Source organism: Neovison vison, chromosome 12 (genome assembly GCF_020171115.1).
Source record: "Neovison vison isolate M4711 chromosome 12, ASM_NN_V1, whole genome shotgun sequence".
Lineage (NCBI taxonomy): Eukaryota > Metazoa > Chordata > Mammalia > Carnivora > Mustelidae > Neogale > Neogale vison.
The window spans coordinates 100,488,052-100,509,723 of NC_058102.1; the positions used below are offsets into that span (position 1 = coordinate 100,488,052).

Here is a 21,672-nt window from a genome sequence, read left to right on the forward strand (position 1 = left end):
AGAATTGTATTCCTCCAACATCTTTAACTTTGGGCTCCAGAGCTTCACCTTCATTTCTAGGTGGGAATTTGAAAGCTTTGGTTTTTCTCCCAGTTTTAGAAAGCCAATACAAAGAAAGCAGAAGAAGGGCTTAAGTCAGAGCATCCCACACTCCCAGGTCTCTAATGACATAGATAACAGCCAATAATAGTTTTGTTTTTATTTTATAAAACATGCAGTTTAAAACAAAATTTAAAAAAATAACAAAACATGGGACAGGAGAGTGGATGGAAGACAGATGCTTCTCAGCCGTCAGCAGGAGTGAAGCCAGCAGCCAAGCTTTGTCTAGGACCCAAAGGCCCTTTTGGCAACGATGGTGTTGGCAACACTGGTTTACTAGGAACACCAATACTCGATGTCCTGGCCCCTCCAGGCATCCCTCAAGCAGTCAGAGACTTGAGCTGTCCTGAGCTACTGTTGTAAGCCTGTCACTGTCCAGGACTTCAGTCCTTAGCCAACTAGGAACTGAGAGTACTGGTTCCAGGAGCATTTGTTTTGTTCTATGTGGGGTTTTGTTTTTGTTTTTGTGTGGCCTGGATATTAATTACCCAGGATATTAATAGAGAATACCAATTACTTTTCATTTGGGTCATTTCTAGACTCTGTTTCTGGACTTCTATTTTGCAAAGGACAAAAAAGGAATCTGGCTCCTCTTCTCTTTGCAACAACTCTGCTGCATTCCAGTTCTATTAATAGCACCATCTGTAGACCCTGAGCAGGTCCAATTCCGGAAGCGGATAAGGTATAGCCAGCTTGGGAAGCCATCTCCCAGTTCTGGGGCCACAGAACACTGAAGGGAGAGGGGGCAGTTCGCTGGAAGAGGGTGAGGTCAGAGTGCCAACACTGAGGAAAAGACAGCTGCATCTATCAGAGACAAAACCAAGAGCATTGACTCTTAAGGTGTGTAGAAAAAGCAAGAGAAAAGAGGGCAAACTTGCCCCAAACATTTTAGAACCGGGAAATGAGGTTAGGATCAATGGAGAGTTTCAGTAATCAAATCTACTTCCCAACTGAATGTTGGGAAGATTAAGTGCTTTGTAAACTACTGAGTGCTTTACAAATACAAGGTTGGGGGGGGGTAGTGTTGCTGACATCACCATGATTATTATTATCACCCTGGGTATAATCTTTTCATACGGTCAAAACCCGCCCTGTCCAGTTTCCCTTGTCCCATCCCAGGTCTTACTCTTGGGACTTGTTTGGCCCTCAGGTTCAGGCACCTTCCAGTCCATCTTTCGGCCCTTCTCATAAAGACCCTTGAGCACTTTGTGGAAGGACTCAGGCTCAGTGCCATTTTTGCTTAGCTCCAGATATTTTCGGTAGAGCTGAAGGGCTGTGCGGGCATCCTCAATACTGTCATGGGTTTCCCCTTGAATCTTCAAGTCTGTGGGAATTAGAAGTGAACAGTTTGGGACCTAGCAAAGGAAGGTAAGACCATGTCCCCTACTCACATCTCCAACTCCCATTAAACAATAAAAAACTTGACTTCCCCCAAGGGAAAGAGCCAAATACCACCCCTAGTGCAGAGATACTGGAGCTTCTTAAATCCATGAGTAACTCTCACTACTAACTCAGGGTTCTCCCTACTCCTCTGATGAGCACCACAGGGGCCTACAAGGTACACCAATACCAACTCACCCAGAAAGTACCAAGCAAGGAATCGCAGGGATATCATTCGTTTTCGGGGCATGTGAAACAGATAGACAGTGTCAAGGACTTGGTCCTTGGGCACCTGGCAGAGATAAAAGAGTGAGAGACTGAAGGCAGGTGATCTGTAATTTCCCATTTTCCGAAAGCAAAATGTATACCCTCAAAGGCCCACACTCAAAGACTCTTAAAAGAGCACTGCCCAGGACGCCTGGGTGGCTCAGTTGGTTAAGCGGCTGCCTTCAGCTCAGGTCATGATCCAGCAGCGTGGGATCAAGTCCCACATCGGGCTCCTTGCTCGGCAGGGAGCCGGCTTCTCCCTCTGCCTCTGCCTATGCTCACCCACTCTCTCTCCCTCTCTCTCTGACAAATAAATAAATAAAAATCTTAAAAAAAAAAAAAAAAAAAAGAGCCCTGCCCGAACCATGAGGTTGATGACCCGGAAGTCCTTCTGCAGACCATGACCCACAAACTTGACTCCAATGTCTATAAGAAAACGAAGCTTTAAGTAGGTAGACTTGAGAGTTGTGAGGTGCTTAGAGGAAATCTTGGCATCTAGGTCTCCTGGCTTTATCCCCGAATACTGAGTCAAGTAATCCACCACCTGGGCATAAAAAAAAGGATAAGCCGCTCAGGAAGTGAGGTGCAGAGTCTCCCTCAACCACTCTTCCTGAGGGTCTAGAGCACTCTACATATGCACAAGGTCTGTCTCACTTGCACCTCCATATCCTAATACCTGCTCCTGAGTAGAGATGTAGTCATCAATGAAGGGAATACCCTCATTGGGTCCCTGGCCCCGAACACAGGTGATCCTTGCTACTGACATCTGGCTTGGTTTGATGGTAGACTTAGTGCCATCACTGCGTAACTCTGCTTCCTCCTGTGTGACGAGAATTGATAAGAAAATTATGACTCCTAATATCTCTCCAGAGTTCTGTTCCAACACCACACCCTTTTGGACTTTGTTACCTCATTAAGAGTGACAAACTCAGCATCCAGGCCCACCAGGTCCCCAACCTGTGGCATCTCATTCAGCATCAGTGGAATAAAGGTAGTATGTGTTTTCCGCTGCTTCCGTGCTAGTGAGGCTTCAGCCAGCAGGACACTTGCCTCAATAGGGTTCTTGACTGGAAGGAAAAGTCCAGAAGACAGATGGCTTGGGAAAGAGAAGTAACCAGAGGAGGGAAACCCAGATGGCCGACCAGAGACTGGGCTCTATGCTGTGATCCCTCAATAATCAAAGCATGTGAGTAAAAAAATCACGGCTGATGAACAGATGGATGGAACAGATCAAATCAGAAAACTATTAAGGAATATGTTATGAAAAAAACAAAAAAGCAGAGAAGAAAGAGTAAGACTTTAGCTTAAAAAATCCAGAAAAATAAAGCTGCAGGGAAACTATGGTTAAAGACACCAAAAAGGGCCTTAGTAAGGAGTTAACCTCTAAAAGAAGAAAGCTTCTTCTTCTTCTTTTATGGGAAAAGAATGATTAGACTGAAAATCATAACCTTGGCCATTTTGATCAGATTTCTCCCCATCAACTCTTCCCCCATTACACCTCAGGATTTCCAAGTTCTAAATTTAAGGCCTGATGAACAGGACTCTCTTTAGTATCCCTAGAAATGTTAACACTGTTACCTATCCTAATCTTAACATGATCTCTTCCTAAAGACCAATCTTAATGGCCCACACCCTTTGGTCTACTCTGTACCACTTACTGTTCAAGTTGTATTTGGAATTAAGATTCCTTTTGACGTAATAAAGGATAGCAGGCACTTTCCAATTCATGTCAAACTGCACAGCTTCGTGCTATAAAAGAAAAAGCACTTAATGGCCTACATATATACCCCTTTTTCCTTTTTCCCTAGCCAGAGAGAAGACAGAACTAGGTGCTATTTTTTAATTCTGCTAATGCTTTTTATTTTTATTTTTTTTAAGATTTTACTTATTTATTTGACAGAGAGAGATCACCAGTAGGGGGAGAGGCAGGCAGAGAGAGAGGGAAGTAGGCTCCCTGCTGAGCAGAGAGCCCAACTTGGGCCTGCATCCCAGGACTCTGGGATCATGACCTGAGCCAAAGGCAGAGGCTTTAACCCACTGAGCCACCCAGGTACCCAACACTTTTTATTTTTAAGGATCCCTCTCTCCCTCCCGAATCTGCAATCTGCATGGCATTCTCTAGGAGAAGGATGAGAACCGTAGAAGGGGAGAGAAAGGGAGAACGGAATGTGTTACAACTAACCTTATCAATAGGTTCAATAAGAAAGTCATTGAAGAGATACCACTGCTGGTGGGTAACACCCTGTGGAGATAAGAGAAAAAAGACTGACACTAAAGTGACAGCTGGACCACTCTGGCTCAGACTTAAGATGGGGCAGACCTGGGACTCCACTGTGGCTACCGCCAGGAGTGTCCCCACCTTGTAGAATCTCACTCACCTCCTTACGCTGGTGGTAGGTCTCTCCGACTTTGATGTGAGCCACCAGGCTGCCCCCTGTGCGTGAGTCCAGGATGTGTACCACAGTAGCCATCAGGTCATACACAGAGACACCATGCTCCTCCTCTGCCCTGGCTGGGCCCCACTGTGAGGGGGGTACCCAGGCTGCTAAGCTAAGTTTAAGGATGGGGAAGGAAGGGGAATGGGGATAGAGGACAGGGAGTTTGGGGTATGGGGATGGGGGACCAGGGTGGGTTATCTCCATTCTAGCCCATCTATGACTTTTAATACTGAACTGAGTCACTCTGGAAAAGCCCACAACTGGTAAATACTCGGCTTTATTCCCTTTCTTTTCCCTATACTAAATTCCATCTTCCCCTTGCCCTGCTTCTGTCCCAACCTTCTCTCCCTTATTCCCCTTTCTCCTCCCAGTTGTTCAACAACCTGTATCTCATCCCCATCAGTCCAATTGCAAACGTCCAGCCCTTTGTTCTTGGTTATCTTCATGCGAATGGAGAAAGGAAGCCAGACATTCTTCAGCTCCTCAATGGAGGAACACATCAGCATGCCCTCTGGACTCCCTAGTTCTTTCCTGTCAGGACAAGAAAATTAGGTTTGTTCTAAAATCTAACCAGTGACAAGAGAAGCCATGGGGTAGCTCAATTCTTTGACTGCTGCCTCCGGCCACACCTACCAATCAGCCAAAGCAAACTCCTTGTTCTTGGAGATTTCCCCACCATGCTTCTTTATTGCCATCTTGAAGGCAACCTGAACACAAAAGAAAAAATATCTGATTCCCAGGGCGCTTGGCTGGTTCAGTTGGTTAAATGTCCGACTCTTGGTTTCAGCTCAGGTGATGATCTCATGGTCATAGAATCAAGCCCTGAGTGAGACTCTGCACTCAGCACAGAGTCTGTTTGTCCCTCTCCCTTTGCTCCTCCCCCTGTGCTTGCTTGCTCTTTCAAATGGATAAATAAAATCTTAAAAACAACAACAATTAGGGATGCCTGGGTGGTTCAGTCCTTAAGCATCTGCCTTTGGCTCAGGTCATGATCCCAATGTTCAGAAGCCTGCTTCTCCCTCTCCCACTTCCCTTGCTTGTGTTCCCTCTCTCGCTGTCTCTCCCTGTCAAATAAATAAATAAAATCTTTAAAAAAAAATCGGACTCCCCAGGAACATTAGTCATAAACGGAGCACAGAAGGGAGAGAAAACTGAAAAGTACATGTAAAGCCCTGCTTCCAGACCCGGTCCTTACCTCGGCCTGCATTCTCCAGAAATCAGCTTCTTTCAGACTGTTCACCTCACAGTTGATGACGAGAATATCTGGCAGATGGCGGATGTTGCGGGTCTGAATCTGAGAGGACAAGACAAACAAGGAATGGCAGGGAGCCTACAGGAAAGGAACCTGGGTAGGAACAGTAAAACCTGGACCTGCACTTCCTAACTGAGGTTCTTCCCACTCCCTATAGATCTCTGGATGGCAGTGCTGACAGCTCGTCCCAGACGAGACCCCAGCCATGTCCCCAAGGCAGGAGGACTCACCGTGGGCTGGTACTTTTCACAGTTGTCACACCAGGCCTGTGTATTCTGCTCTAGGCAGATGCTTCGCTTCAGCACCTGAGCAAAGTCACAGTTCTTCCCGGTTTTATCTGAGGGGAAACCGGATGCTTCGCTCTACATTCTTCCTTTGGCCTACAGTCAGCCCCCCAACACCCTCTCCTTGATGTTACGGGACATCTGGGGGAGGCTTCCCAGCCCAGCTGCAGGGTATTCCACTGGTGATACCTTCGGGGTAGGAGAGTGTGAAGAGCAGGGTGGAGGAGGCCCGCACGGTCTCGCTGCCACAGCGGCACAGGCTACAGTTCTCCATCTCACAGCTGAACAGCTGCCCAATGACTGAGTCCCCCGATGAGCAAAAGCTGCTAAGAGTGGGGAAGGCAGTGCATGCACATGGAGCCAGTGAGGAGATCCCTGAAGTCACAGGGGGGCCTTCACTGTTCAAGGCCCGATTTCATACCTGCCTCCAGCACCTCGATAAGCCTGAGGTACTTCGAGCTCCTGCATGTCCTGATGCAGTTGAGTGAGAATAAAGCGATTCCACCTCTGAATAAGCCTGGCCAGATTGCCTTTGCCTGAAGCCTCATCTGAGTCCGCCAGGATCAGACCAAGGGCCGACGCCTCAGGGATGGTGCGGAATGCCCGAAGAAAATTACTGCCCTGGAATCCAGGAAGTGTGTTGGTAAAATGGGGCAATTTTCTCTTTTGTGGCTGTTTGCACAGCAATGTAGATGCCTACCGGCAACTTTCCTTCCCCTTTTATGGTCTCAGGTCTCCAGACACTGACCTGACAAGGGTCACCCCGAGAGAGGTCCAACATGTGGAAGAGGAAGCCCAGCTCACATGCCAAGCAGAACTCCTTCTGGCAAAGATGGTTCTGGATTAGACAGCGAACAGGTTCCAGGAAGTAGAGCACCTGGAGGGAGGTGGTGGAGAGAGCAAGAGAATTGATGCAGGCAACCAGTACAGGAAGGAAGAGAAATGGGAAGGTTAAGCAAGCTGGTAAAGAATACAGAGCAGGAGGCCATTGAAAAATGGAGTACACAGAGGAGACCTGAAGGCTGTGGAGCAAGAAAGAATAGTGGCGGAGGCCACAGTCAAGTGGGCTTGGCTGGAGAGGCCTGGAGAAAGAGTAGTGGGTGTGGGACCACAGAGGAGAAAGGCAGTAGGCGTGTTAATCGCAGGCGGACCCACCCTTACCTGGATCATGCAGTTACAGTAGGCATTGGGGATGTGGGGCTCCAAGCCAGCAAACAGGGTCTTATTGTAGTGTTTGAAGTCAAAGTCCTCCAGCCCTAGCTTGGAGTATTTGATGGTTACCTGAGGCAGAAACAGTCTAAGCAAGATGAAGATATCCTCAGAGTTCCCCATATCTTCTGAGTAGTCAGAACCTTCCCCAGAACCTCCCTCCTGAGTCTAGGTGGTAGGTGAAGGCATTTTTTTTTTTTTAAAGATTTTATTTATTTATTTGTTTGACAGGTAGAGATTACAAGTAGGCTGAGAGGAAGGCAGAGAGAGAGGAGGAAGCAGGCTCCCCGCTGAGCAGAGAGCCCGATGCGGGGCTCTATCCCAGGACCCTGGGATCATGACCTGAGCCGAAGGCAGAGGCTTTAACCCACTGAGCCACCCAGGCGCCCCAGGTGAAGGCATCTTGACTGAGCCCTTTCTCGTATGACCACCCCCCTTCCCAGGGAACCTTTCCCCATGTCCCAGAGGGCTCCTTCCTTGGTATCCCCAGCACCTTGCGGTATTTTTTAGAGACCATGTGGAGATGTGGCTCCTCTTCCCGCCCTATCGGTGACTCAGTGACCTGGCTGAAGCTGTCAAATTCACTGTCTGACTCCTTGAGTCGGTAAGGAATCTAGAATATTTAAGAAGAGGTAATTTTATTGGATGTCTTTTTTTTTTTTGGTTAAGATTTTATTTATTTATTTGACAGAGAGAGCGATTAAGGGAACACAAGCAGGGGGAGTGGGGCAGGGAAGAGCAGACTCCCTGCTGAGCAGGGAGCCTGACTCAGGGCTTGATCCCAGACCTGAGCCAAAGGCAGACGCCTAATGACTGAGCCACCCAGGCACCCGTGGATGTCTTAATTATCTTTGGTATCCCCCCACTTTGATCCCAACACAGAACTTTCTGATTTCATGGGGTTTTCAGCAGCCACTGCTTCCCTTTTTTCCCACTGCCACCACCTGACCTCGTCACAGCCCAACAACGATGATGGCTCCCACGCCGGGCTCTGCACATTCACTCTGTCCAACATCCCACTACTAAACTGTCCCAAAAATGCCTATTTCAGTGCATCAGTTCTCCCACTATACACCAGTGTATCAAGGCTTCACAACTGGGCCCTTTTTAACCTTAATGCCTTGTGCTTTCCCAAAACAAGCCACAACTGTAGGCATACTGGTCCCAGCACAGTCCCCATCAGACATGCCTTTCACAGTTATGCTTCTTGAGACCTTTGCTAACACTGATCTCTCATCTTGAACATGCTCCCATATTATTTTCTACTTCCCCATCTTTCACCTTTCCAGCTCAATATATCCACCTTTTTCGGTATGTCTTCCCTGACCACTCTGGCCCAGAGTAACACTTTTCCTCCAGACGGCCCCTGGCACTGAACTAACATTCCTTCTGAATTTCACCAGAGAATATAAATAACTTGTTACAGACAGGTCTTATCTTTACCAACCAAGTACTAAACTTCTTAATGGCAAAGACTATCTTCTGTGTCTCTGAATCGTCCCTAACACCTGGCATGGTACCTTCAATTCAGTAGGCCTCAAAAAACCTTCACTGACTGACCTAAAACTGAAAACTGCTGAGGACTAGTAAAGAACCAAGACAGGAGAAATGCCAGGGTTAGGGCTGACCCTCTCCCTCTGAACATACCTGATTGCGCAACCGGGTGCGGGGGTTGGGTGCATAGCCAATGAAGCCCACCTTCTTCATGGTGCGGAGAATCTCTGCATCCACAGGGGGCGCTCGCCTGTAATGCAGTACAGTTCTAGGCCTGAAGGTTGTGGGGTCTGCCCATCAAATCCCCAACCCCCAAGGAGCCAGAAAAAAAGATAATGAAGGCAGTCAAAAATAGGAAAGATGGCTACTCCTACAGGGCTTGCTGAGAATCCTGGTATCCTGGCCCTTCCCCACTCCCTCCTTTTGGCCCAGATGTAAGGTACAACCTGGGAGCTGGAGCGGAGTTGGCAGCAGGCCAGTCAGAGAGAAGTGTGTCAGTGGTGAGCGGGACAGGGATGAGGGAAAGAGGCAGCAGGTCTTGGCTCCAGTCCAGAGGAGGCAGTGAGTCCACGAGACAGGGCAAAGCAAACTCGGTCTCACGGGAGTAAGGGTTGAAGGAAGGTTCAGGGGAATCAGTCCAGAGGTGCACACAGCCCTCAGAATCCCCAAAGGCCAGGGCCTGCTTGCTGGCTGATACGTCAAACGTCATTAGCAGAGGCCCCACAGGATTCACATGAAAGATGTCTGCTGGGTTGGCAAGGCCTGTGGGCTCACAAAACTGGCACTGCCCTAGAAAAGAGGAGGAAGCTCAATGAGCCCTGGAAGTTGAAAGGGGGCCCTCGTCTTATGCCCTGGTATCAAGGAAAGATGGCGCCTAAGTTCATGCCTAGAGATACAAAGACGACCACCTGATGCCTTCCCATAAACCACAGGCAAGTCCCATACCAGTATAGGCAGTTCTACAGTTGATTTGCCTGCTCCACCTTTATCTTGTTCTGTGCTCTTCACGCGGAGGTAGAAAATGGAAGTCCTAATCTCTGGCCAAACCTAAGTATGATCCTGACAGCCCACTGAGAGGTTACTGTTTCCGGGAGGTTCCTGGGAGTACAGGCCTTCCGGCGCCTAGTTCTCCTTCACTCATCAACGTCCCCTGACCCCTATCCCTCCCTACATCCCTTCCTACCTGACTGGGAGATGATAGCAAGTCGAGAAGTATAGGTGGGGATGAAGCGCAAGAAGGCAGGATCCACGTGTACTTGAAGGGGTGTGATGGCACGCATCATGCGCAGATCATACACCTTGAGGAAACGGTCACAGGCCAGGCCGGTGAGGCGGCTGGAGAAGCCGCAGGCGGCCAGCAGGTTGCCATGTACATCAAAATCTGACAGACTCCCTGAGAAAGCATCGAACTCATGTTCCACCTTAAAAGTACGGAGGTCTCGCAGGGAAACCTGAAGAAGAGAGGACTTGGTTATCCTCCAACACTGGCATCATGAAAGGTACCTGCCACCTACCTCACCCTGTGAGGCCCTTGCCCAAAGAACTAAGGCTCTAGGTTATGGGCAATCAAAGCACAGAAAAGGCAGAAAGAGAAGCCAGGAGCTGGAAGGCACCCCCAAGAGAACTCTTGTTTATTTTTGTGCCTTGAAGGTATCTAGTTACAATAGAAACCATCAGACTGAAAGATAATCTAGTACATTGTGGCTGAGGAGGAACTCTGTTCATTCCTCCAGTTCCCCCCCCAACCCCGCCCCAACTATAGCCCCAGCTTTGAGAGAAAGGAAGATCCCAAGCACATGTCTGATGAAACAGGGCCTTGTGGAAGGAGGAAACACAGAACCGAGTCACCTTGCCAGACGTGTGGCCACAGAAGAAGAAACGATTTGTCTGTCTCATAATAGTGACTCCAGGTGTCTCAACCGCATACTGGGGAGGAAAGCAGGAAAAACCAGTGAGAATAATTCTTCCCACAGACCAAAGGAACAGAAAGGTCGCACATACACTTAGTCATGTTCCCAGCTCAGGCATATCCCCAGCCTCCCAAAGTCTCAGACCCTGCTTGGGTCTTTCCTGCCCCAGGCTTGTACCTTCTGAGTCTCCTGGACAGTGTTAAGGTCAATCTCTAGTATGTGGTTCTGCAGTCCACCGACAAGCAGAGTGCTACTGTCAGTCAGCAGGAGACTGTGCATATCCTCACTCTCATCTAGCCTGTGGCAGAGAGAAAAGGCTAAGGGACCAGGCCCTCGAAAGCTTCCAATCCTTTAGCCTTCCAGTTCTAGGAGGGACCCTCTTTCCCAGTCCAGAGCTGAGAAGCCACTTACAGGTAATCAAATATAATGAGGCCCCCACGGGCCATATACTTGAGGTTGTTCTTGGTGAGAAAAAGGATACCATTTTCTAGGCTCTGGATCTGTCGAATGTCATCACTGCCATTGACCTGAAAGGATGAGTAACGCTCCAAGGCTGGGCCGAAAAATGAAGTAGCATGGCCCTGTTGGGGGAAAACAGATGAGACACACCCTGAATGGATGGGCAGGGCCATCCCAGATATAGGTCAGGAACTAGACAGTCGTCATTCAGCTTTCTTCCATTCTTGCTTGGCCTTTCTGGTTAGCAGCCCCCAAGGCATAAGCCTGGGGACCAACCTAAGTGATAAAGACATTGATGATACTATCTATGTTCGCTTAATGCTTTACAAAGTACTTTTGTAAATTCTACCTCATTTTATCCTCACAGTAACCCTGCTGAATAGGTAATGGCTCTGTTGGTTAGAATAGTTTCAGGTCAAGGACGTGGGTCCCTCGGATCCTCCACTGGCTTTCTGACATTCCAGAGTCAAGTCTAAATCTCCGCCAGCCATCTGGGAAATGTGTACTATGGGTCACAGGCTGGAACAGAGAGAATGTGAAACTCATTCCACGCTTAGCTCCTATGACATCATTCATTACTGGTTTCTCTCCTGACTCTTAACTCATACCTTCTCCTTATGTGCTTCACTTCAGACCACTCTTGAAACATGGCTATTCCTAGTCCACTACTTTCTCATTAGTCCTCCTAGGTAATCTCATCCACTCTCAAGGTTTTCACTATCCATGTTTTTAAACTGATGGATCCTAACTCCCTTCCCTAGCCTAGACCACTGCCGCAAGCTTCAGACTTACACATCCAAATACCTATTAAACATCTCTTTTCAGATAATTCCATAAGAACCCTAAACTCTTTACATTCCCAGTTAAATTCGTTATTTTTATCTCATCTCAATTCTTAACTATATTCCTTATGGTACCATGACCCATGTAATGGACTAAGTCACTGGTAGTCAGTTTAAGTCTTGTTTACTTCCTAAATATTTCCCAAATCTGTTCCAATGTATGTATCGCTACAGTGCTTCATTCAGGCCTTCATATTCTATGTGAACTGCTACAGTAACAAAGTCTCTACTTCTACCTTGGCACTCTAAGATACAAACCTAACCTTATCATTCTGGATAAAAAATCTTCAGTGGTGTGAAGGATCAAGTCCAAGCTCTCTCAACACGGCATACAAGGTTTTTCTAGAATGTTTTTCCCCAAATAGCTACATGGCTTCCTCTCTCCCTTCTAGGGGACTTAGAATGGACAGTGTGGCCTATATTCAGGTCCCTATTCAAATGTGGCTTCATCAGAGAGACCTTTCCCTGACCAACTATCTGAAACAGTAACACCTCATCACCTCAACCCCCTTACTCTACTTTATTTTCCTTAGAGATACTCAACAACACTTAATGTATTATAAATGTATTTTTGATGCCTTATTAAAAGTTGATTCTAAACCTAGACCACAGAGCAAGGTCTAGCACTTAGTAGGTGCTCAAAAAACACTAGTTAAATGAAGTCATGTCTATCTCTTCACCTTTCTCTCCCAGTGCGGTAAATCCTCATTGCTTATAGTTCCTGTACTCTGCAATCACATTGTATAGTATCTTGGAAATCTTTATCCTGTTGCTTTGGCCAAGACAGCATTTTCCCCTCTTCTTTGCCTGACTCCTACTCACCTCTCAAAACTCACTTCAGGTGTCATTTCCTTCTGAAGGCCCTCTGACCCTTCTCCACCCAGTACATATATTTATACTGGCACTTAGTAGTTTATAGCTTATTTCCTGTATCTTATTTCTTGTATTTTAATTAATTCACTAATAAGTGAAACAGTTTAGTTTCTTCTTAAGTATCATGAAGTTATCTGTTTATGTATCCTTTTTTCCTCATTGTTTCCTCATGTTCCCTCATTCCTTGAGGGCCAGGATTATGTTTTATTCAGCTTTATTCCGTGGGCCTAGCATAGCAGTAAAGACTGCCTACTGAAATCAATGTATTATCAAAAAAGCTCATCTAGGGGTGCCTGGGTGGCTCAGTCGATTAAGCCTCTGCCTTTGGCTCAGGTCATGATCTCAGGGTCCTGGGATCGAGCCCTGCATCGGGCTCTCTGATCAGCAGGGAGTCTGCTTCCCACCCCCCATCCCCCCCACTGCCTGCCTGCCTGCTTGTGATCTCTCTCTCTCTGTGTCAAATAAATAAATAAAATCTTTATAAAAAAAAAATCCTCATTCTTTCTAATGGGAAAAGCAAAATTCATGCTCTAGGGAAGGTAAATTAGTAAACCAAGGATAACATGTTATTTCTTACAGTGTCTTGGGCTCCCTAGCATATTGGCAATATAGATACACATTAAAAAAAAATTAACATTGGGCGCCTGGGTGGCTCAGTGGGTTAAGCCGCTGCCTTCGGCTCAGGTCATGATCTCAGGGTCCTGGGATCGAGTCCCATATCGGGCTCTCTGCTCAGCAGGGAGCCTGCTTCCCTCTCTCTCTCTCTGCCTGCCTCTCCGTCTACTTGTGATTTCTCTCTGTCAAATAAATAAATAAAATCTTAAAAAAATTAAAAAAAAAATTAACATTGATAACTGCTCTCGCAGAGACTAAAATCAGCCAGAGAAAACAAAATGATTCCACGTAAGGTAGCAGAAACACGTGTTAAACATTCTATAATTTAAAAAATGGGGGGTGCCTGGGCAGCTCAGTGGGTTAAGCTCCTGCCTTTGACTAAGGTCATGGTCTCAGGGTCTTGGGATCCAGCCCTGCATCAGGCTCTCTGCTCGGTGGGGAGCCTGCTTCCCCCTCTCTCTGCTTACTTGCGATCTCTGTCAAATAATTAAAAATGGAAAACAGGGACGCCTGGGTGGCTCAGTTGGTTGGACGACTGCCTTCTGCTCAGGGCGTGATCCCGGAGTCCCGGGAGCGAGTCCCACATCAGGCTCCCAGCTCCATGGGGGAGTCTGCTTCGCTCTCTGACCTTCTCCTCGCTCATGCTCTCTCTCACTGTCTCTCTCTCTCTCAAATAAATAAATAAAATCTTTAAAAAAAAATGGAAAACAAAGGAGGGGTATTGGAGACTGGATTTGATTACAGACTAACTGATGGGTAGAGTTAGTTAAGATTAATCAAAGCTTGGAAGGGGCAAATAATAGTAGAAATAGGACGATTCCTTTTTCTTTGGAAAAGACCGCCTATGTAACTTCTCTGTGGATCCTATGGTTCCTTTCATTCCCTTCCTCCTAACTTAGAGACCTAACTAACTCTCATCACCTCAACTCAGTCTGGTTCCCAGTAAAACAGCTGCCCTTGGGCTAAAACCAGATAAAAGACCTCCAACAACTCCTTTCATCCCTTACAAAGGGGTACAGTTCTTACCCCGTGGCTTCCCACCCATAGCATCTCCTCGTGCAAGTCAAAGTGGGAGACGGAGACAGGCACACCCACTTCAGCCACCACACTGTGCAATTCAGAGTAGACACCTTCCATTATGTGCACTGACTCCTGGACAGGAAGAGCCTCCAAGGCCACCCCCTCCGGATCCAGCTCCACATTCTGTAGCAGACTTGGGTTCAGATGGGCATCCAGGACAGGGTCCAGGGCTGAATGCATGGCTGGGGCATACTCTGCCAGTCCAGGATCCAGACCCTCGAAGTTCATGACGACGATGGCAGATTAGACCCTTGTCACACCCTCCCTTGCAACAGCCCCTTAAGAGGCCTGACCCAACCTTCAGCAGAACAGCACCAGTGGGCCTAGAATGGACATCCTGGCCTGCAAAGGGAAAGAGGCAGCTGAGTCAGTGGCAGGCCCAAGTATATGTATTTAATGTGTTCTCGATTATCTGGGCAGGAGGGAGATGAGGCAGGCAGAGGTGAGAAGGCCAGGTAGGGGATGAAGCAGGCAGGAAGGGAAAGGGCAGCAGGGGTAGAGGTGGAAGTCTTGTCCCTTTTTCTCCTCTAGGCCCTCTGTACTCCCCACCACCCCCACTATCTAACCTAATACTTGACTTCCTTTCCATCTCCCTTCAGGCCTGCTCACTTGCCTGGTTCACCCCAGAACCATCAGTGGAAAGAGCAGCAACTGCGGGACAGGAGTTAGGCACAGGGGCTAAGGTGCTTGTTTCCCAAATTAGGGATGAGGGGTAGGGGGTTGGTAGGTGAGAACGAAAGAAGTCAGTTTCCCAGAATCCTCTGTATGTTACCCAGGATTCTCCAGAGAAAAATAAGAATGTCCAGTTACCCACAATTGGGGCGGGGGTGGGGGGACATGATGAAAATGCCTAGTTACCCACAATTCTCTAGGGGAACCAGAGAAATCAATTACCCAGAATTCTTCCCAGGCAGCGGGGAGGGGAGGGATTAGGGCAGGGGTCAGATGTGTTCTTGGGATGCTTATGGGGATTGGGTCATTACCAAGATTTCTCCATGGCGGATATTTTGGAGCGCGTGGAATTAAAACGAGTAGGGGGAGAGAAAGCGCCGTCACCTCCGCGGGAAATTCCAGTTTCCCCAATTCTCCCCCGCGCCTGACGCTCAACCAAACCCTAAGGCGGAAAGGACGTCGCTCTCCCAGTCAGAGCTTCCAATCAGGAAGGGCGTGGGGCTCACCTAAGCCAATCAGAAGGATCCAGGTACAGACGGCTCCGCGAGAGGACGCGCGACGTAAGGGCTGGGCAAAGACAAGGTTACGGGCCCCCGGTGGGGACAAACGGTGTCAGACCCTGGCCGTATTTGGTGTCGTGAAACGTAGCTTTTTCTCGTTTAAGTTTTCTTTGAGCAAAACTAGAGAACTCGCTTGGAAACCGACCTTTCATACTCCCTAGAACTTTAGAAACTCTAGAATTAGGAACGTCCAAGGTAAAGTACTGGGAATCGTCTGCTGGGTATTCCCAGCATGGTCCAGTCCACCCCCTCTGTCCGCAGTGCTCTTGTGAGCTACTGCGCCACCTTTCACCCTGTTGCCCCCGAAACTCGCCGGCATTTCCTGTCATTTTCAGGCATGGGAGAGAAAAAAGGAAGCGGGAGCCGGGCTCTTAAGACGGTCCAGATAGCCGTGGCTTTTACGATTCTGTAAGCATCCGTCTGAAACACCCATCTGTGATGATCCCTTCCCCACATGCTCCAATGATAGTCCCAGGGAGCAAGACCCCTCAGCCATCAAATTTCCCTACCTCTTGAAGCTGGGTATTCTCCCTCAGAGAGGGATGAGCACAGCAAATTGGGACATTTGCTTACCGCAAACTCTTAGAGATTTGGCACCAACGGTTATTTTCAGGGATTCTTGGGGTTTGATTCTGAGCTTGAACTGCTGTGGAATGGGGCCAGGTTGTGAGATGTCTCCAGGGCGCTTTAGCGCAGTTTCTAAAGGCCGCAGAGAGGGCCTCCCTGATGGAAGGAACTTCTCACCAAGGATAGAATGTTAAAGGACTTCTCTCTCAATAAAGGCTGCTAAATACACTGTAATAAAAGGATTCCAGGGGTGCCTGGGTGGCTCAGTCAGTAAAGCATCTGCCTTTGGCTCAGGTCGTGATCATCCCACCTGGGGCTCCCTGCTCAGCGGGGAGCCTGCTGCTCCCTCTCCCTTTACCCTTTCCCCCACTCATGCTCTCTATGGCTCGCTCCCACTCAATCTCTCTCTCAAGTAAAATCTTTTTAAAAAGAAAAGGACTTCGTAATTTAGACTTCCAGGATTCACCGGGTCCTAGAATCAGCAGAAGTCAAAGATGGAGAGAAAAACACCTTAATTCAGAGGGTCTCTCAAACTGATCTGGCTTCACAGCTCCCTAGATTTAAAATCTTGGGGGAAAGATGGGTGCTGAGAGACCTAGACAGTTTGTACACTTTGAGAGATTTCCATATTGAGGTCTCAGATTGAGAAAAACTTCACAGACCCATGGGAATTACAGGGCCCGAGATACTCAGAGATACCTGGGCTAAATAAGCTACTTTATAAAGATATTTTGTGTCTTCTCACAGTAGTGTCCAGTGTAATAGAATGAGAATGCAGGATCTGAAACCAGATTGCACTGGACTTCTGGACACTCAGCTCTGTGATCTTGGGTAAATTACTTATCTCTGTTTCTTCATCTGTAATACAGGGATAATAATAGTAACTACTTAAGTGGGTGGTTGTGAGAATGAAATGGGTTAATACATGAAAAGTGCTTAGACCAAGGACTTGGTATAACATGAGAGTTGCATATATATTAGCCATCATTACTAACTCCCTAGGGGTACCTCAACTGGATTTGGAGTCTGAGCATCCAACTGGAAAGGCCTGCTTAGGAGTGTCTTGTGAATGTGATTTGCATAACGGTTGAGGCCCTGCTGACGTCAAGGGGTCACTACAGCTCCAGGTCAGATCTAGTCCTGGAAGTAGCTCCTGCCACAGAACAGTCCCACAACAACCCCACCTACCTTGCTTCCTACCCAACTCTCGAAGCACCAGGAAGTGAAACAAAGCAGCAGAGCCCCGTGCCTCCAGCTCACCCTTGTCTCTGTCATCCCAACCCCCAAGAGTCTACTTCCTCTTCCCTCTTTTACCTTTCATCTCCTATCCTTTAGGCCTCCCAGAATGGGGCCACATTTGGGAAGAAGACAGGAGATATTAAACACAAGTGAGGTGAGCTTCCCCTCCTTCCTCCCACCCCCATTTCCTTATTCCATTTCTGTCTACCATGTGTAGAAAGAGCCAAACTGTTTCCCACTCAAACTGAAATAATCGGTCCTGATGCTGGGAACGTTCCATCTGAAGGATAGATTTACCACAGAGACAAAAGTTTCATTGGGCAGTTTTGAATCGTTCTAAGGGAAGGGAGAATTCTGTCAAGGGTAACTTTCTCAGAGAAGGGTCAGCCTCTTGGGGAGGCTTTCAGGACCATCTGTGTGGTCAGCCATGTCCTCATTCTGACGTCCAAATCATTCTGGGACCCTCCACTGGGTTGGGGCAGTCCCAGATTTGGACCACTCCCCACTCCCACGCCCAACCTCACATTCTCAGCTGTTTCACTGGATGTTGCATCAGGGAGGGTGATGAAATCAGTGTCCGTGGATTTTACCCATGGATGCAACAGGCTGAAGGACGGGTCAGGGTCACTAACATGGTACACCTTCAACTCCCCAGAACTCCTGGACTTCCTAGTTGTGGGATAGGGGCTGGGTGCTGGAAGATCTAAATTTGACTCCTAGCCCTTGCTTACGCCAGTATCCCAAAAGAACCAACACCTGAACCCCACAGGTCCTATGAAACTTTCGGCCACTAAGGCTGAGGAATCAGACGGTTCTTAGCAACAACTCTCTCCCTCTTCAAGAACCCTCCTAGCCTCCACAGTGAGCCCTGAAGAAGGAACAGTTATACCTTATATGGCATTATATAGCTTCCCAGTTCACAAAGTCCCCTCGAATCGTGGACTCTCTTCCAGTGAAAATGACTGCTCCCAAGGGAGAAAAAGAAGCCCCCTGCGTCTTAGATAGAGGGCACCAGGTGGGAATCACACTTCATTCCAAACTGAGCTGGCTATTCTACGGGGAAATAAACAAATGCTTCTGTTTTTGGTTTTTCCTCAGGCAGGAGGTAAGGAAATTAGGTGCTGGGAGGAGGGGTGGTGGTGGGAAGAATATAGCCTTGCGAGGCAAAAAGATGAGGGAAAGGTTAAACAGGAAGGAACTTGAGACTAGATTCATTTAAATATTCATTCCTCCTACCCCCACCCCCTCCACAGCCACCACGATTCATGGAGAGCATTACATACATACCCCATCCCAGGCCTCCAGCCACAGCAACCACACGTCTCATTTCCCTTGGAGCTGAGGCTGCATACCTGGGCTCCCCACGGAGGGGAATGATGCAGGGAGGGGAATCCCACCTGCTGTGAGTCACCTGCTGCTATAAAGGGCGGGCCTTACAATGCAGGGACCTTAAAAAGAGACTCAGAGACAAGGGGAGAAAAACAGCAGGAAGCAGCTCAGAAACTCAGTGAACAATAGAAGGAACCAAAGCAGAGGCACGCAGAACAGACAGCATCAGGCTCAGAAGAGAGGGAAGTGGGCAGAAATTCCACAAGGACAGGCGCAAGGCACACAGCCAGCCAGATTTGAGAAGCAGGCGACGGGATGCTGGGGAGCAGGGTGCTGATGCTGCTGTTGCCGCTGATGCTGCCGCCACTGACCTGGCTGGCTGAGACCCGGGCCGTGCCTGAGGGCAGTCGCCCTGCCTGGGTCCAGGGCCAGCAGCTCTCACAGCAGCTCTGCACGCTGGCCTGGGACACACATCCTCCGATGGGGCATGTGGTAAGTCACGGGCTCTGGTGCCAAACAGGAGACTCTCCAAGCTCTCCGAGGCTGCGGTGGAAGACTCTGTGGCTTTGGATGGAAGCTGGAGGGTCGAGGGTCATCACAGAGTAAGAGTGGAAGGGAGGTGGGGTGAGGAGTGGTGTTCCTGGGAAAGGTGTGGGCCTGAGGGTCCCAGTGGAGTTTGAAAGTATTTCTCTTATATCTTCACTCTTCCCACGCCTCCTCCGTTCCAGGACTTACCAAGAGAAGAGGAAGATGATGAGACTACACAGGAGGTCCCCCGTATCCAGTGTGGGGATGGCTGTGATCCCCAAGGACTTGAAGACAACAGTCAGGTAGTAAGAGGAGGCTGGACCACAAGGAAGAGGGACTGGGACATCGTTGGGTATCATGGTGAACTAGCAAAAGTTCTGTCCTTGTCCATTCAGCTTGCTATATAACAAATACCATAGACCGGGTGGCTTATAAACATCAGAAATAATTTAGTTCTCACTGTTCTGGAGGCTGGAAGTTGGAGATCAGGGTGCTGGCACGGTCAGGGCCCTCTTCCAGACTCCAGACCTCTCATTGTATCTGGCAAAAGGGCCTTGGGAGTTCCGTGGGTCTCTTTTAGAAGAGACGTTCTGCGTTCAAGAGGGTCCCACTCTCATGACTTCATCACTTCTTGAAAGCCCTCCCTCCTAGTACCATTATATTGGGGAGTTACAATTCGACATATGAATTTTGTGGGGACACATTTAGCCCATAGCAGTGTCTAAGAATGGCAAAAACTGGGTGGGTCTTTGGAGAATGGAGTAGGAGGAAGGGATCTGTTTTTTCACTGCTTTCTTCCCCCTACCCCCACCCCAGTTCTGCCTACAAAGGATCCACCAGGGCCTGGTTTTTTATGAGAAGCTGCTGGGCTCAGACATTTTCACAGGGGAGCCTTCTCCACTCCCTGACGGCCCTGTGGGCCAGCTTCACGCCTCCCTCCTGGGCCTGAGGCAACTCTTGCAGGTATGAACCAGGGGCCTGGAGAATGGGGGCCTGCAGGTACCACAGATGAGGACTGGAGGGTGAAGGATCTCAAGTTCTCTCTGATTGTGTCCTGTGTCCTTTCAGCCTGAGGGTCACCACTGGGAGACTGAGCAAACTCCAAGCCCCAGTCCCAGCCAGCCATGGCAGCGCCTCCTTCTCCGCTTCAAGATCCTTCGCAGCCTCCAGGCCTTTGTGGCTATAGCTGCTCGGGTCTTTGCCCATGGAGCAGCCACCCTGAGCCCCTAAGGCCAACGGCTTAAGGATGGCACCCAGATCTCCATGGCTCAGGAGGGCTGAAATCAATCAGCCCAGGCACCTGGGAGCCAACAAGTTAATTAGTCCATTAATTCTAATGAGACTTGCATATGTTGAAAATTACCAATACTAACTTATGCTGCTGATCTAGGACCAAGTTGAGTATTTATTAAATAGGAAGGGAAAACTTGAGATTATTTATCCTCAGGACAGCAGCTTGGGGAGGATTATTTATTATATTTATTCTGAATTATGTACTTTTTTCAATAAAGACTTATTTATGTGGATATCTGAGTGTGATTTCTAGCCTTGGTTGGGAAAAGGAAAAACAGGGCCAAAGGACTATAGTATGCATCTTTCTGTTCTGCAGGGCTCCAGTGGAGGGGCTATATCCTCATGATCTTCTGGTATACGCATAAAGTAGCAGGGATCCTTTTGGTCTAGATCCCTGTACAGCTAAGCAAGCTGAATGGGATTACCAAGGATTAAGACTAGGAAATTGGACCAGTAAATGTGACTGCTATTGCTGCCTGACCCTGTGCTTCCTTACTTTCTTGGCCAAGAGTGTATTTGGCCAAACACAGGAATCCCAATCACTGCAGGATCAAAAGAGCTTTTTGAGCAGGAAGGGCATTCCAGAAAGATGGTGGTAAATCCCCCAAATTAATGGAATCTCTCTGTGAGCCCCATTAGAGGGTTTGACTACCCAAAGGGAGGCCAGCTACCTTTGGAAACAAAGAAAAGGGGAAGGCTACTGTGGTCATTCCCCGTCCTTTTCTCCATAGTCACAAGATTAAAAACACATGGGCTTTGGAATCAAACAGACCCCGTCTTGTATCTTGGCTTTGTCACCAACCAGCTGAGTGACAATGGGCTAGTTATAGAACTGCTCATCATATACCCCAACTCACAGATGGCTCCCAACCCCCCGGAAGAATCTAAGGGACAGGAAGACCTGTTCTAAATAGGGGGGTAAGGAGTGCCTGGGTGGCTCAGTCATTAAGATTCTGCCTTCAGCTCAGGTCATGATCCCAGGGTCTTGGGATTGAGCCCCGCATCAGGCTCCCTGCTCAGTGGGAAACCTGCTTCTCCCTCTCCCCATCCTCCTGCTTGTGTTCCCTCTCTCACTGTGTCTCTGTCAAATAAATAAATAAAATCTTTGAAAAATAATACATAAACAGAGGGGTAAGAAGAAAAACATCACAAGAGGGTGCCTACTTGGGTGGCTGGAAGACAGGTTGTGATTTGCTGACCTCGATCCTACATGGCCTGCCGGTGTCTCCAAGGACATCAGTCTTTGTGAGCAGAGAAGTAAAGAAGTTCAGAGAGGAAACAC

General features: G+C 48.3%; 2 protein-coding genes across 9 annotated transcripts; one reads left to right on the top strand and one right to left on the bottom strand.

The window, feature by feature from the left end:
• Window positions 1-184: 184 nt before the first annotated feature.
• Window positions 185-15,273, bottom strand: PAN2 (poly(A) specific ribonuclease subunit PAN2). Of its 3 annotated transcripts, none has more exons than XM_044228566.1 (26): window positions 15,186-15,273; window positions 14,149-14,544; window positions 10,745-10,914; window positions 10,511-10,631; window positions 10,272-10,349; window positions 9,607-9,874; window positions 8,870-9,212; window positions 8,577-8,673; window positions 7,423-7,542; window positions 6,882-7,001; window positions 6,469-6,597; window positions 6,142-6,341; window positions 5,910-6,043; window positions 5,667-5,773; window positions 5,380-5,478; window positions 4,818-4,891; window positions 4,568-4,715; window positions 4,125-4,268; window positions 3,929-3,988; window positions 3,405-3,495; window positions 2,656-2,813; window positions 2,423-2,566; window positions 2,111-2,290; window positions 1,678-1,771; window positions 1,226-1,423; window positions 185-903 (listed from the first exon to the last, which is right to left on the bottom strand). In XM_044228566.1, exons 2-26 carry the CDS (start codon window positions 14,428-14,430, stop codon window positions 869-871), a joined length of 3,594 nt encoding a protein of 1,197 aa, XP_044084501.1. In that variant the 5' UTR covers window positions 14,431-14,544; window positions 15,186-15,273; the 3' UTR covers window positions 185-868. The 3 variants fall into 3 exon arrangements, with proteins under 3 accessions (XP_044084501.1, XP_044084500.1, XP_044084499.1); XM_044228565.1 differs by having other exon boundaries at window positions 5,910-6,046; XM_044228564.1 differs by lacking the exon at window positions 185-903 and having other exon boundaries at window positions 921-1,423; window positions 5,910-6,046.
• Window positions 15,274-15,309: 36 nt separating this feature from the next.
• Window positions 15,310-20,623, top strand: IL23A (interleukin 23 subunit alpha). 6 transcript variants are annotated; one of them, XM_044228573.1, is made up of 7 exons: window positions 15,310-15,403; window positions 15,770-15,842; window positions 16,749-16,832; window positions 17,337-17,394; window positions 19,298-19,399; window positions 19,914-20,060; window positions 20,166-20,623. In XM_044228573.1, exons 2-7 carry the CDS (start codon window positions 15,772-15,774, stop codon window positions 20,325-20,327), a joined length of 624 nt encoding a protein of 207 aa, XP_044084508.1. In that variant the 5' UTR covers window positions 15,310-15,403; window positions 15,770-15,771; the 3' UTR covers window positions 20,328-20,623. The 6 variants fall into 6 exon arrangements, with proteins under 6 accessions (XP_044084508.1, XP_044084510.1, XP_044084507.1 ...); XM_044228572.1 differs by lacking the exon at window positions 15,310-15,403 and adding an exon at window positions 15,441-15,629; XM_044228575.1 differs by lacking the exon at window positions 15,770-15,842.
• Window positions 20,624-21,672: the final 1,049 nt, after the last annotated feature.

Coding starts and splice junctions, on each gene's coding strand:
- PAN2 (XM_044228564.1), bottom strand. CDS start 14,430: ATGAACTTCGAGGGTCTGGATCCTGGACTGGCAGAGTATGCCCCAGCC. Junction 5,774..5,909: donor CACACTCTCCTACCCCGAAG/GTATCACCAGTG, acceptor GTTTCCCCTCAG/ATAAAACCGGGAAGAACTGT. Junction 3,989..4,124: donor CCTACCACCAGCGTAAGGAG/GTGAGTGAGATT, acceptor TTATCTCCACAG/GGTGTTACCCACCAGCAGTG.
- IL23A (XM_044228571.1), top strand. CDS start 15,667: ATGGTCCAGTCCACCCCCTCTGTCCGCAGTGCTCTTGTGAGCTACTGC. Junction 17,395..19,297: donor AGATATTAAACACAAGTGAG/GTGAGCTTCCCC, acceptor CCTCCGTTCCAG/GACTTACCAAGAGAAGAGGA. Junction 19,400..19,913: donor GACTTGAAGACAACAGTCAG/GTAGTAAGAGGA, acceptor CCCCCACCCCAG/TTCTGCCTACAAAGGATCCA.